Raw genomic sequence first — 15,648 nt, 5'->3', positions numbered from 1 at the left:
GTGTGTGTGTCTGGAGGGGGAAGTGTGTGTGTGTGTGTGTGTGTGGGGGGGGTGGGGGTTTATATGCACCATGTGCAAAATTCTCTATTTCACAGGCTGTACACAGTGCGGTTTATCGCTTGGCCAAACGTTCAGTCATTAACATGCCACATTTGCAAACGATAATACAGCCGTAGCTGAACAATCCTGTTATAACCAAAGCGTGTCAACATTTGGTTTCAATGTAAGATAAACCGTAGTATTGTTGGAACATTCATTGATTTGACTTACATTTCAGAGTTCTTCACAGAACATAAGTCATTCGATTTACTAAACAAACTTAAATAAACTAAATATTAGATGAATATCACAATAACAAATAAAGAAAAAAAGATCCAGAATGAAATTATTAAAATAAAACTAGGGTAGATATTCAATTAATAGCAGGCCATTTTTTATATATGTCCACTGGGAATTTACCGTTGGCTTTGTCCAAAACAAGTTGAACAAAACGATCCTCGCCCACTTGGTCCCCATGACCTTAATTCTCAGTCATCTGCCTGGAAAATTGCTTCCACACAGCGGTTTTAAACAAGAGCATAAATCATGGCACTCCGGCCAAAGACCGGGTGCCTGTAGATGAGTTGAAACTGCGTTTTTTTCATCCAACTTCAGTCACCTAGAGAGAGAGAGAGAGAGAGAGAGAGAGAGAGAGAGAGAGAGAGATGAGCGCCTGTATAATGACTGGAATTAAGAAGTGGCATGCCTTGGCCCGCATCCCAAAACTATTCTAAATAGGAAACAACGGAGAAAAACGTTTCAGGAGCGCGCCCGGAGGAGCGCGAGCCGTTGCTCCCGGGATCAAAGGATAAATGCGTAACAGATGACTGGCCCCGTGCCCGCTTCGCCTCCCTCGCGCTCGCTCCCAGTCAAACGTTAAATCCATCTCATCGCCAAAGAAAGAGCGAGGCACTATCTCGGGGCACGGCACGGATCTGCGCTGGGAAGCGCTCCTGAGGGATGGGGCGACGCTGGTCTAGTCTACAGCCGTTAACGATCGTCGTTCACGAGTGCTGCAGCGTCGCACCTTCGCGGACAGCCGGTGGGGTCACTGTGGCACAAAGGGAAGCGACCTGCGCGAACGCGCAAGAGATTCCGTGACACCGCAACGGCTTTGTTTGCATACAGACACGGAGTAGCATTGATTTTTTTTATTTCGTCCTCCTCGGTAATAGTAAATCGCGGGCAGGACCAACGTTTTTAACTCGTTGAGCGGTGTGAGAGCCGATTGCGCCTGGGAAGAATTACTCTCACTCTCCAACGCAATGTTTTATAAAGGGGGCATTTTTTAATTACTGGACCGAAACTGCATCGTCCTCAGCTCGCGCCGAGGACAAGTTTAACACTAGTTGGTTTATTTTACCACGGAGGATTTCGTTGCGTCCTATATTTCAACCAGAATAACAAGTCCGGACAAGTCCAGCGCTGCATTTCTAGGTAAGTTGTTTTACGCACGGTTCTACAGCGCGGTCCGATTTCCACATAAAGGTGATGTAAGTGGTTCCGTGAACTCGCCAGGGCTGATGCTAGCAGATGTAAGACACCCACCACGCTCCGCTAGATCCTCTCAGCAAATGGGATAGATTGCCGGGGACCGTGACGGGCCAATATGGCACGGCACGGTGCCAAGATTAATTACACTGTTTTGATCTTTTGTGTCACGTCTACTGAAAACATTTATTTTGGCGCGCCCTTCGCGTGCGACGTTGTTGCGTTAAAACAGTTGCTGTAATGTTTAATCCAGCATCTGACCAAATAATGCATAATGAAATAATTATATAACCACATCATATTATGCAGTAGGGTTAAAAGAGCTGCGTCCCTGTTTTAACTGCATTAGCGGCCACTGTAAGATGCATATTAAAACATCCCCCCGGCCCCTACAACCACCCCCCCCCCCCTCAAAAAAGTATTATCAGATGTCTGAGGGATATTTTCTACTCCGCTAAACTCCTGGGATTTACGTTTGGTTGTTGTGCGTGAAGAAGGCAGGATCGGGTTAAGGCGGACGATCTGCTGATATGATAGGAGTGGCCTGACGGATTCCTTTAGTCAACCACTTAAGAGCTCTGTGAAGAGCTCGAGCTAATGAGACACAGGAGAGAGATCACACGCAGTCTCTTTATCTGTCTCCCTCTCTGTCTTTTGGTCTCTCTCTCTCTCTCTCTCTCTCTCTCTCTGTCTGTCTTTCTCTCTCTCTGTCACATCACACCACACACACTCTCAGTTATCTCACTGTTAGGTACTTGGCCTCCAGGGTGGGAAAGAGGCGAAAAGGCAAAGGGAGAAAGGATCAGAAGGGAGAAAACAGAGAGACATTGTAGAGACTCTCACTGTCTGTCTCTTTTCTTCACTCTGTTTCACTGTCTCTCTCTCTTTGTCTCTCTCTGTCTTTCTTTTTCACTGTCTCTGTCTCACTTTCTCACTGTCTCTCTATCTCTCGTTCTCTCTGTCTTTCTCACTTGCCACAGTGCCATGCCTGGATTATGTTCTTTTCCCTTACAAGGAGACAAAGTACGTAAGATGGAGCCCTGATATTGAGACAGAGTGCTTTGTGTATTCATGTACATTTGTTGCAGGAGAGAAATTTGTTTCCAACAACGGCTTTATGCACACATGTCTGTATGTGTGTGTGTGTGTGTGTGTGTGTGTGTGTGTGTGTGTGTGTGTGTGTGTGTGTGTGTGTGTGTGTGTGTGTGTGTGTGTGTGTGTGTGTGTGCATGTCCATATGTGTGTGTGTGTGTGTGTGTGTGTGCATGGGGGAGATTATTGTGCAGTATTGTGCAGTTTATTGTCAGCAAGGTCTCTGCAGTGAGTTATAGCAGCTGCTCCTTATGCCGGCGGGCAAACTGAGGATACCCCCCAAGACACACACACACACACACACACACGCTTCCCCCGTTGTGCCACGTTTCGTGTCCCTGGCACGGGGCCACTCACTGATCCCGCCCTCTGCTCACCAAGGCAAGCTCCGTGCTGCCTGGCACCGATCACCACTGCACGCCTGCTTGGAGCAGCTCTCTGCCCTGAGCCGTGGGGGGCTGTCTGGCAGCTCGTCTGCAGTCAGACCTGCCCTGGTGGGTGTACTGGGCAGGGGGTCTGGGAACAACCCCCACCCGTAGCCTCCACCAGCACCACACGCTCCCCTTTACGCCATTCCGCTCTGTTCTAACACACGGCACCATGGCAAACGCCCACGCCCACTGGAAGTCCACTCTCACTGTCCAGTAACACACATGCATCACAGGGCCCCCTTGGACTTGTTCACTAAGAAGTGGATATCCTGCTTCTAGAATACCAATCCTATCCTATAGAATACCAGTCGCATCTTCTAGAATACCAATCTCATCTTCTAGAATACCAGTCCCATGTTCTAGAATTCCAATCTCACCTTCTAGAATACCAGTCACATCTTCTAGAATACCAATCTCATCTTCTAGAATACCAGTCCCATGTTCTAGAATTCCAATCTCACCTTCTAGAATACCAGTCACATCTTCTAGAATACCAATCTCATCTTTTAGAATACTAGTCCCATGTTCTAGAATACCAATCTCACCTTCTAGAATACCAATCTCACCTTCTAGAACACCAATCTCACCTTCTAGAACACCAATCTCACCTTCTAGAATACCAATCTCACCTTCTAGAACACCAATCTCACCTTCTAGAACACCAATCTCACCTTCTAGAATACCATTTGCATCTTGCAGCATTCACCTATTGTACCACATGAACACAAGCAAGCTCATCTCTGCATGAGTTACTCATTCCCCAGTCTCAGCTACAGTGTTTCAACATGTTTACAAGAGGTTCAGAAAGAAATCTGGGTCAGGGAGAATGCTGTCACAGTCGCACAGATACAGAGCACGTTCTCTCCTCTCCTCTCTCTCTTTCCTTTTCTCTCCCTCTCCTATCTTACGTTTTCTCTCCCTCCATCTCCACTCTCTCTCTCTCTGTCGATTTCTCTTTCTTGCTTTCCCTCATATCCTCGAACACAGACAGACACACACATTGAGCTCCAGGATACAGTCCCCCCCCCCACCCCCCCCCCCCCCCCCCCCCAACAAGAGGAACCAACCGGCAGCCAAAACATTCCTCCAACAGTGATGTGGCGTTGTGTCAACATGATCATGTTACTACAGCTCCTCATCTGTCTGAACCACACACACGTACACACTCACAGATTCTCCCTAAGGCAACGCCCCACACACACACACACACACACACACACACACACACACACACACACACACACACACACACACACACACACACACACACACACACACAGGGGCCAGTCAGAGGGGTGTTGGCTGGGCTGGATATAATTTCCCCTCTTTCATTCCCCCCCCCCCCCTCTTAGCGATTTGGACGTAGACCTAGACAGGCTGAGCAAGCACAGTGGTTTTGGCGAGCTGCATGGGTGTTTCTGGTTTTTATTGCACCCCCCTTTCATTCTTTCCTTTAGTATCCAACCCCCCCCCTCCCCCATTCCCCAGGGCAGTGTCAGTGAATCACTAAACCATGGATGGATGTTGATCCACCTTTTCTAGCTGGGTGTTGCCAAAGATTCCTTTGTATGTTTGACATAAACATGCAGACTACCTCTTGACCTACATTAGTAGCTGTAGGGTGTATTCAGATTCACAAAGCACAGGTTAAGCCTAAAATAAGCCCTCTTTAGACACATGGTTTGAAACCAAATTTTCAGAGCTTCTTACGGAGTTTCCTCAATTCATGTACATGGACAGTTTTCAAGTGTAGCATTTTACTTATATCATAAATATTTTTAGAAAGTACGGAGACTATTGAAACTTGGAAGTGTGTGAATGGAGTGGCCAGTCCAGTTCTGCCCAACAGTATAATTGTCAATATTGTAATACTGTCCATGTAATAATGATTTAGTACCCACCCTAGCACTAACAACTCTTCAGCATACTCTATAATGTAAGTTTAACAATCTCACCAGCACACCTTATGTACACTGCATGATCAAAATATATGTGGACATTTCTCCTAATTATGTAGTTAAAGTGTTTCAACCACACCTATTGCTAAAAGGTATACAAAATCAAGCACACAACCTTTTAATCTGCATACACAAGCTCTGGAAATACAAAGGAGTGAAGAGCTAGATGACTTTAAGGTGGCACTGAGGATGTCAGAAGATAACACCTTGGCCCATTACTGTGCAATTGAAGCATTTAGCACAGCTACAAAGCACAGATACACGGCACAGCTGCACAGCACAGCTACAGAGCACAGCTACAGCTCCAGAACAATTGACCAAGCAAACTCACAGAACAGGGTCGCCAAGTTCTGAAGCACATATTGTGCAAAAATCGTGGTCTGTTGCATCAGTCACCGCGTATACCGATCAGCCAGGTTTCCTCCTTAATTCCTCCCAGGGAGTTTCTCTTTGCCGCTGTTGCCTCCGGCCTGCTCGTTATGGATCTGGACCCAGACATTTGTAAAGCTGCTTTGTGACAACACGCGTTGTAAAATGAGCTACATAAATAACTTTGACTTTGACATTAAAAGCACTGACAGGGGAAGTAAACAACAGTGTCACCAGTTATGGGGGTGGTATATATTACAGACACGACAAACGGGCACCAATAAGGATCCGAGTGACTTTGTCAAGGGCTGATCATTGATTGCTAGACGACTGCGGTCAAAGCATCTCCACAACTGTATAGAGTGGTCCAAGAAAGAACAACCGGCCATGGTCGCTGGGTTCCTGAGCACCCAAGACTCTTGGATTCACACAAGGAGTGAAGGCCAGGCCATCTGATCCCACAGCCACTGAGGAACATCTCTGTGGAAAAAGTTACTGTCAGAAGATACCCTGCATGACAGCCTGCTGCGTGTTGAGATGTGTATCGGCAGACCAGTTAGAGAAGGAATGGAGAGTAATAGAAGATCACCTGGTCTGATGAATCACATTTCATTTTGTATCACGCAGAGACAGTTGTGTGTGTGTGTGTGTGTGTGTGTGTGTGTGCCAGTAGCGAACCGTGACCTTTAAACCTGGGCCCGCAACCCCCCCCGAATATTTTTTTTTCCTTTCTTAATAAACTGCAATAAAGAAAAACTGAGACGACAGTACAGCTTTAAAAACGCAATAAACAATAATATCTGTACTAGATAACATCTTAAGCAAAATAAGTTTCCAAACAAAATAAGGTTCACAGCTCCGTGGTTCTCGGAAGCGGAATATGTAAACAACGCGCACGAGGACGTCAAAGGGATGAATCAAAACTAGCTAGCGGTGGTGCTAACGACAGCTAGCGTCGCCACAGCGGGCGGAAATTATCATACAGTTAAGCCCGCCCATTAAGAGAGAAGATATGATTGGTCAATTTTGCTGTCATTTGAAACTGGTATTGCGTTGAATTATAACTGCCAGGCCCTCTGTAAACGAACAGCGGGCATCACAGTCCTGATAGGGGGAGACACAGGCTCACAGGCTTCCACTTAACCCCTCACCTTCCAACACAGATTGAATAGACACGGGTGAATGTTTTATTTGCTTATATTTTTGTAATTGTTTAGATGTCGAATGTCAAACTGTAAGTAGATAAAATAAAATTGGATAATTATATATATAATGCTTTAAGAATATTTTAGGCCCTCTGAGAGGGCGTAGAGGGCCCTGACGGTTCCCCACTGGTGTGTGCGTGCCTGTGGATGTCACTTTGACAAGCCCCGCCTACATTGACATTGTTGCAGACTATGTACACCCCTTCACTGTAATGGATTTCCCTAATAGCACTGAGCTCTTTCAGCACAATAATGAACCCTGCCACACTACAAAAATTGTTCAGCAATGAGTTAGGCAGAGAACACGTACGTCAGCACCTTTTAGTTTTTTACCTTGATTTCAGTCCCTTCGTACATCTGTGGGAGGCTCCATCTCCTGGTTTACAGTACCTTCTGAGGTCTTTGGCAGAACAAAGACCTACAGAATATTAGGCTGAAGGTTTTAATGTTGAGCATCGGCAGTGTAGTTCCAAACATCTCATGGAAGCAATACGTGCAAAGAACTGTATGTTCAAATCTTCATGAAATGCTTTTTTTTCCCCCATGGCCAGGGAGCTGCCCACAACTCTAAGATCACTGCGTGTGCTGCCAAATGTCAGCTGGAGTGGTGTAATGCACTCAGCCACTGGACTCTGGAGCAGTGGAAATGTGCACTGTGGAGAGATGAATCACACTCCACTATCTGGCAAGCGTGATAGATGAATCTGGGTTCGGTGGGGGCCTGGCGAATGCAGCCTAGCGGAACGCACGGTGCCGACAGCAGTTTGGTAGTGGAAGGTTAATGGTCTGGAGCTGTTTGTCAAGGTTTGGGCTTGGTCCCTTAGTTCCACTGAAGACAATTAGACAATTCAGACAATTATATGCTTTCTACTTCGTGGCAGGCCCTTTCTTGTTCTGGCATGACTGTGCCCCTGTGCAGGGTGTCCATAAAGGCACGGTTAGTCATGTTTTGTGTGTCGGGACACCAGGGCCATGCCCAGAGCTCTGTCCTCAAGCCCCAGTAAACACCTTTGTGATAAGGTCAACTGCAAGTCAGGTCTCCTCATTTAACATCACTGTATGTCTTCATAAATGCATTTTTAACCAAACGGGCACACACTCCCTCACACACACACTCCAATATCTTGTGCTAAACCTTCCCAGAGGAGGGAAGCCTCTATTGCACTTTTGGAATGGGATGTCCACCAAGCTTATATAGGTGTCATGGTTAGATTTCTGTTTAAACGTCCAGTGTAAATATTGGGTTCTACAATATAGTTTTCGTTCGTTAGTTTCTGGAATCTTCTTCAGAAAGCTCGTGCGCCAGGGAGCAGGAATACTGGGAGGAATGATGGAGTGTCTCGCCCTCCTGTCACTCCGGAGAACCTCCACCCCCATTCCTGAGCATGCGCAGGTGCTCCTTAGCGCTGCGTGCACGGGGCGGTTTCGGAAGATGACTCGTTGCTTCTGGCGACGGGCCATGCTGCAGCCCGGTGGGACGGAGCAAGAGGGATGGGTGTGCTTGCACTGAGAGTTGGAAAGAAAAACAGAGACCTGAAGTTACTTTTAAAAAGCAGGAAAGCCAGGAGAGGTGTCACGTCATGAAAACTGTCATGGGAATCGTGCCTCCAGTGACCCAACCCTACCCCTGAACACATGTACAGCATGTGGCAGGAGTTCCAGGAATCGAGGAGCACTGTACCGCTACGTCCGCCTGCTACAAATCCCGAATCCATTAGTCAAGCTAATTTTGAACATTCTCCAAAAAGCGCATTCCAGAACTTCATGGAGACAAGCCACAAGTCATAACTCGATCTCTTGGGATGAGAATAAAATTGTCAGATTTCTAGTTTTCTGGCTAATATAATACAGATTATTCATTGCCAAAAATGTGGATTTCTAATAACATACTAGGTTGCGTTGGAGCTTAAACATTACCACCCATTGAGAACCAAAATTTGTAATCAGTTAGTCTAGGTATATTTGTGTAAGCAGCTAGCATTGGTGTTACTTTAAATAAGAATAGGCAAACAACTTTATCTCAGTAGAAAGCTGTAATGCTAGCTCTTGTGTGGGTAAGATGATTCAACAAATTGTGGACTTTCTCTCTCTGTGGATGTGTGAATGTTTGCGAACAAACTTTAAAGCTGAAACTGTGGAACTGTATATACACAGAAGAAGACCTGAGAACAAGACTCACTGAACCATGATGTTCTATTGTTCTGATAGGTAAACACAGGAGTCTCTGAAACATAAAGTCTTAAAACTGGTGTGCCTCAGGGGTCACGTTTTAGTCCACTTGTGTTCATAATCACCAAATCTGCAAACCAACACCATTTCTTTAATCCAAATGTATAACTTAAAGTTAAAGATCTTTAATGTCATAAATGTGTTTGCATCCAAACCTGAGCGCACTTATGTGCTCATGTGATGTGACTTTAAGGATGATTAGATGTAAATACATCCAATACCTTGTCAACTCCCAGAACATCAGATCTGATATGTGGTGTAGGTGTGATTTTGTGTGTGTGTGTGTGATCCCAGTGAGTTCTAAGTAGAATTGACAGTGAATGCTGACAGAATGAGTGACAGAGGAGAGAAACTCGTCTGTCTCTCTGGCTTCTAATCGCTTTCTCTCACTCTCACCTCTCTCTCTTCTGTTTTTTTTTCTTTTCTTGTCACTCATTCTCACTCCCTTTTTACAGCGTCCGTTTTTCTTCCCTTTTCTCCCATTTTCTCTTTCACATGTGCTGTGTGATGCCAAACAGAAGGGAGAGGTGAGATTACTGTGTGTGCGTGTGTCAGAAAGCTGATGGATGACAGAAAAAGAGATCGCACCATTGCACACAATTTAAACCTCAGACTTGTACAGTCTTCTCCTAACCTGATCAGTTTTTTTTGTCTCCTTTGCTTTATAAGCGTTGGCTGTCTTATGAAAGCCGGGTGACCCAGCACAGACGTAATCAGGCAACCAAAATCTCCATATGCATCTCCCATTAGCCAGGAATTTAGTCTGCGATGTCACTGTGATGTCATTAGCCAGGCAGTCAATCTGTGATGTCACTTTGATGTCATTAGTCAGGCAGTTGGCCTGTGATGTCACTAATATGTCTGCAAGAAAGAGAGATGGAGAAAATGTGAAATCAGCATTCAATCTGTGATTGAATCTGTAACATACAGATGATTGTGCTAACTATTGGTCTAGGCTATAACTGGTGTCAGTCTACATGCTTGAATCTTCCTTTATCACACTCGTTTAAAAAATCTTTACCTGATGTCATTTCACCATAGTATTCACAATATATAATACTAATACAATATAGTAATATTAATTCATATTAACAAACACTGTTAGCTAAGCAAAAAACATTTGTAGATTCACTACACTGGTTAATAAATGAAGTTATCTTACCTGTATTGTAATGTGTTGACCAATGCATAGAGAAGGAGAGAGCGAGAGAGAGAGAGAGAGAGAGAGAGTGTGTGTGTGTGTGTGTGTGTGTGCGCGCGCATCAGTGTGAGTAGATATTTATGACCTTTATGAAGGCAGTCATCCAGACATTTCCTCCTCTTTTCTTTCTAGAGAGACTGTGTGCGTGCGTACGTGCGTGTGTGTGTGTGTGCGTGCGTGCATGTGTGTGTGTGTACAAGCTAGAGTGGTTAACAGGCCTGATATGGATGTCAGCAGGCAGATAACAGCTCTAATAACAGGAGGCTTTTGTGTACCAGGTCATACAAGTCCTCACTGTCTGTGTGAGTGCTGTGTGATTTCCTGTATGGTTGTGATTTCCAGTATGACTGTGAATTCCTGTATGGTTGTGACTTCCTGTATGGTTGTGATTTCTTGTATGGTTGTTATTTCCTGTATGACTGTGAATTCATGTATGGTTGTGACTTCCTGTATGGTTGTGATTTCCTGTATGGTTGTGATTTCCAGTATGACTGTGAATTCCTGTATGGTTGTGACTTCCTGTATGGTTGTGATTTCCAGTATGACTGTGAATTCCTGTATGGTTGTGACTTCCTGTATGGTTGTGATTTCCTGTATGATTGTGATTTCCTGTATGGTTGTGATTTCCTGTATGGTTGTGAATTCCTGTGTGGTTGTGATTTCCAGTATGACTGTGAATTCCTGTATGGTTGTGAATTCCTGTATGGTTGTGACTTCCTGTATGGTTGTGAATTCCTGTGTGGTTGTGGTTCTTCCCTTTCTTTTCTGTTTCTTCTCTTTTACAGCTCTGTGTTAATTTAGACATTTAGATCTCCTGCCGTGCTCTCTCTCTCTCGCTCTCTCTCTCTCTCTCTCTCTCTCTCGTTTATCTCTCTTCCTTTCATTAGCTTCATCAAAGAGAATAATGCAAAGAGCAGACACATACACACACTTTTTTGTCACACACACACACACCTATACATATGAGTACATGCCTCATATATACATATATATATATATATATATATATATATATATATATATATATATATATATATATATATATACACACACACACAATATATACATATATATATATATATATATATATATATATATATATATATATATATACACACACACACACACAATATACAGTATATACACGCACACATACATAATTGTTTATTTATATATATAGTCACACACACACACACACACACAGCCATTCCTCTGCCCCTTCATTGCCAGGCCTCTGGCGGAGGACACATGGGCTCTCTCATAGTGGAGAGGATGAGGATGGCAGCATGACACCTTTTGTTTTGCTTCCTCAGTAAAGGAAGAAAGCGAATCAGACGCTCACAGTGGGAGAGAGAGTCACAGGCAGGGAAGGGGAAATAGCTCTGATAATGAGCTTTAAGGAGGCTCCCACCTGCTGCCTGTAGAGCACTGTGTGTGTGTGTGTGTGTGTGTGTGTGTGTGTGTGTGTGTGTGTGTGTGTGTGTGTGTGTGTGTGTGTGTGTGTGTGTGTGTGTGTGTGTGTGTGTGTGTGTGTGTGTGAACGGAATATCAAATGCAGACATATGTTCCGCCTCGTCCACATCGTTTTCCCTCCCGGGTACTGGAGCAAGTGCCCTGCAGACAAGGCTGCGGCCAGCAGGTGGCGTCTTGTTCATTGGCTGGAGTCTGTGGAGGCCAACCAACAGGTGGCTGTGCTGCACCAGCACTGCTACACAATGCTCGCACGCACGCACGTGGGCCGCCACTGTCTGGGATGGAGGATGAGGAGGAACTAGGGGGGAAGAACTGTGTTGTTATGTCAGGGTGACAAGGAGAGATACACACACACACAGGTTCAGTATCTCAGGACAATCGAATCATGTTGGAGGAACATCTCAAATTTCAAATACAAAAGTAATAATAACAAGGAGCAAGACCATCTCTGCTGTAAACGAGGAACAAGCAAGACCATCTCTGCTGCACACTGCCCTGTCTCCTTCTTAGTTTTAGTGTCCTTTTCATTAAGATACTGATATATTGCTGTACTGATGTACTGATGCATTGTAACAGCTAATGCCAATAGTAGTGGTTCATCTGGTTGCTTGTGATGTTTTCTTTAACATGTTTGCTTGTTTGTTTGTTTGTGTGAGCAGAGGGGGAAAGCAATGACCTTGGTCTTGTCCATGAACCCTTTCTGTGACCATGAGGCCGAAGCCCCACCCCCACACTACCAGCCAATCTGGGAGTCCGAGCATTGCAGCAAGAGCTGTGTCTCCACCCCCACGCCATCGGGGGGCGACGCCCAGGAGCTCACTGACGGTTAGAACCTTTCACACAAACAAAAACAGCTTTTGGCATATTAACAACTGCAGGCATCTCTTCATGATCTGGTATAGGAATGTGCTGTCAGTCAAAAATCTCACAGCCCTGATTTATGGATGCTTGATTTAAGTCAAAGCTTGGTCTTAATATGCTTGGTAAAACAGGGACTCATTTCTCCCCCCTTTCTGGGCTCAGAGCCTCCCTGTAGACGAGCCCCTGATCATGTGACCGTGTCCCGCATCGCTTACTTTAAGAGGAAGTATGTGGAGGACGATGACCTTCCGCTGACCTTCAGGAGTTACTGTCACACCGTGAGTGGCGACACAATAGTCCACACAAGCACTAAGCAGCGCTATTATACTTAAATACTAAAATACATAAATACTTACTTATTGAAGTGACCAAAATGTGTTTATAGGTGCCGCCGGTGTTGGAAGAGCACGCTCACATCCTGCGTCTCTCTCTGGAGAAGATGCGCTTCATCGACGACCCGGAAGCGTTCCTACGCCGCTCTGTTCTCATCAACAACCTTCTGCGTCGACTCCGGACTGAAATCCTCCTGCAGAGAGACTGGCGCTTCCCGCCTGGGCCAGCCGCAGTGCCGTGCGCCATCTCCGTGGCGAGCCCCGCCCCGGTCTCCGCCCACGGCCACACCCCCCCGCAGCACCCCTCCCCTGCCTCGCGACCCTGCTTTGCCCTGCCCAGCCCGCACCGTAAGAGACTCCGCCTGCTGAGAGGGGAGGCGGCCCACTGCGTGCCCACGTGCTGCTGCCTCTTCGCGGCGGGCCGGTACCTCCAACTGCCCCTGTGCGTGTACGAGGGGGCGGCCCACTGCCTGGCCCAGCCCTCCTCCTCCTCCTCCACCTCCTCCTCTTCTTCCTCCTCGCCTTTTCCAGTGGTGGAGAGGTTCGAGCAGCTCCTGGATGAGGAAGAAGAGGAGGATGAGGATGAGGATGAGGACGAGGAGGAGAGCGACGGGGAGGAAGGGCTCGACTCTCTTTGTCCGGGCTTGGACCTCTGCGAGGTGGCGGTTCGGGCGGAGTCGAGAGAACGCGCCAGAACACGCGCCCAGACACGAGAGCCGGGGCTTCGGGTGGGCGTCACCAGAGGGCGGGAGAGGGAGAAACAGAGAGGAAGAGGAGGGGAGACGATCGTCGCTGGCTCCTCCAGGTGGATGGCGGACGGCATGGAGATGGGACACCAGGGAGCTCTAGTTTGGGCTCAGGAGGGTAGGAAGTAGTGCCTGTCCAATTGCTGTTTCCAGAAGTAGAGGAATTCTTCAGCACTGATGCCATGGACCAATCAGCCATTGGACAGACTTCCCATATCAGACACAAATGCAGTCCACATGGTTATAAGACAGGGTAGAACCCACAGTCATCGAATGGCTTCAGACAACTCCTCGTTTTGTCCATGGCACTTAAACGGTCACACCATCAACAATGGACTTTAGTGTTTTAGTGTTTTATCTCAAAGAGCTCTTATTGAACTCAAATAAAGATGGACAGGAAACGGCCGGTGTCCCTCTGGAACCTCCCACACGGTGCCTTATTATCTGATTTTTTAAATGTGTGTAGCGTTTGTGCCCGTAGCCGTGAGTAGACGTTGTTGACCTTTGAGAGAGTGTGTGTCATGATGTTCACGTGAAGGCAGGCCAGGACCAGGGTGTGGAGATGACCAAGGGAGAGAGTGTTAGATGCAACAGCGGTAGTGATGGGAGCATCGTCCGAAAGAGCGTCATCGTAGTCAGAGAAATGTACCTTCAATGTTCCCCAACGGCAGATCATCTAAAAGTCAAACTCTTAAAGAAAAAGAACACTCCACTCGGGACAGATCATTTCACTTGGTAAGATTACTTGAAATAAGTGCAAATGTTTAGAAACAGGGTGAAGAATCTTATGTGCAATGGGTCAGGAATGCATGTTCATCTCATGAACAGAAAGGGTTTTTTACATACACATTTAAGATGCTAAAATCTTTTCTTGTGTGTGGTGTAGTCTCACTATAATGTGGGTTTTCGACACAAGCTCCAGTCTGGTTACCTGACATTATTCGCAATGCATGTCAAAACACGGGAGACTTGATGCAGGACAACGCTGTCATTTTGCAATAGGATTTAAAATGATCTGCACTTACATGAATCTGATCCTAGATCAGTTATAATGAGTCAGTTTTTAACTCCTTGTATCTAGGTTAGCAAGGTCAGAAAACACTACTGAAATCTGTTACAAATAATCCATTGGTTAGTTATTCCATGGTCCTTATTGACTGACTCACACTCATTGACACGGTACAAATAGTACCTTTGTGTTTTTATTTTTGTTTTCTTTGATATATTTCTTTTTTGTATGACGTGCGTTGTTATCAAACTTCTCTAGTTGATCTCTCTTTCTATGGCCTCACTGAGAAGGAATAGGAGAAACTATAAACCATTAAACTGTCTGATCTTCACTGACAAGGGAGTCAAAAAGCGGACTGATTGTGGAGTTTCTCACCAATAATATTGTTTGAAATATCAACATTGTTAAGTTTTGATGTTGAATTTCTGTGAAGTGTTAAACAAGTGAATTAAAGAATGTCCTACAGTTGCTTTTCATATTGGGCTTATTTGCTTCAACTCACAAAAATGTTGGTCAGCTCATCAGCCAAAATCGAATGTTCTTCGAGCTGCCACTGATCTGGGTTCAGTTCTGCTTACCTCCAAAAACATGCATGTGCCTCTATATCCTCTCATCTCTTTAACTCCGCCCCCTTTCATCTGCCACTGAAGTACATGAGTGCAATCATTCACTGAAAAACAACCAATCACATAGCCACAATGTACCACATTTGCACATTTCACCACATCAGTCTGCCCATTTTATTTCATAGACCATAGAAATGTTGGGAGTTATGGGACCACTCAGTGGTTTAGCAAATCATTCCCTCATTTCATTACTGTCGTTCTTTCAAAAATGTCACAAAAACGAAACAATATTTATTGACATACAATCTGGGTTGTCCGCCAGGCAGAGCAATACTGTGTGTAGACACTAAGATGCAGTTACCACTAACACTTGCCCACATAACACACAAACACACACTCACACAACTGCCGAGTGGAAATATGTTTGCTCAAGCATAAGGAAAAATCACCTCTTAACACTTAGCAGCCATAAAGAAAAACCAGACAACATCCATGGGCTCTTGGGATGTTTTTGGTGTGTGTGCGTGTGTGGACTGAATAACAAATACAGATGTACGTTCAGACTTGTCCAACCCTGTTCTGTTCTGTGCACTGGAGCGAGTCCACCAGCACTTCTGTCCCCCACATGGTGTCCTCACAGGCATCC

The 15,648-nt window shown here is 45.6% G+C and overlaps 1 protein-coding gene across 1 annotated transcript; it reads left to right on the top strand.

Annotated features, from left to right (window-relative positions):
• Window positions 1-695: 695 nt before the first annotated feature.
• Window positions 696-14,901, top strand: sertad4 (SERTA domain containing 4). The gene is made up of 4 exons (XM_076985721.1): window positions 696-1,476; window positions 12,148-12,313; window positions 12,512-12,627; window positions 12,735-14,901. The coding sequence occupies exons 2-4, from the start codon at window positions 12,160-12,162 to the stop codon at window positions 13,554-13,556; spliced, it is 1,092 nt and encodes a 363-aa protein (XP_076841836.1). The 5' UTR covers window positions 696-1,476; window positions 12,148-12,159; the 3' UTR covers window positions 13,557-14,901.
• The last annotated feature ends 747 nt before the right edge of the window (window positions 14,902-15,648 follow it).

The sequence above is a fragment of the Brachyhypopomus gauderio genome, unplaced genomic scaffold (genome assembly GCF_052324685.1).
Source record: "Brachyhypopomus gauderio isolate BG-103 unplaced genomic scaffold, BGAUD_0.2 sc43, whole genome shotgun sequence".
In the NCBI taxonomy this organism is placed as follows: Eukaryota; Metazoa; Chordata; class Actinopteri; order Gymnotiformes; family Hypopomidae; genus Brachyhypopomus; species Brachyhypopomus gauderio.
This window is presented reverse-complemented; position numbering and strand designations above follow the sequence as displayed.

What these genes read in the sequence shown, in the direction of transcription:
- sertad4 (XM_076985721.1), top strand. Translation starts at nt 12,160, where the DNA reads ATGACCTTGGTCTTGTCCATGAACCCTTTCTGTGACCATGAGGCCGAA. An exon ending in CGCCCAGGAGCTCACTGACG is followed by an intron (nt 12,314 to 12,511) that starts GTTAGAACCTTT and finishes TTCTGGGCTCAG; the next exon opens with AGCCTCCCTGTAGACGAGCC. An exon ending in TCAGGAGTTACTGTCACACC is followed by an intron (nt 12,628 to 12,734) that starts GTGAGTGGCGAC and finishes ATGTGTTTATAG; the next exon opens with GTGCCGCCGGTGTTGGAAGA.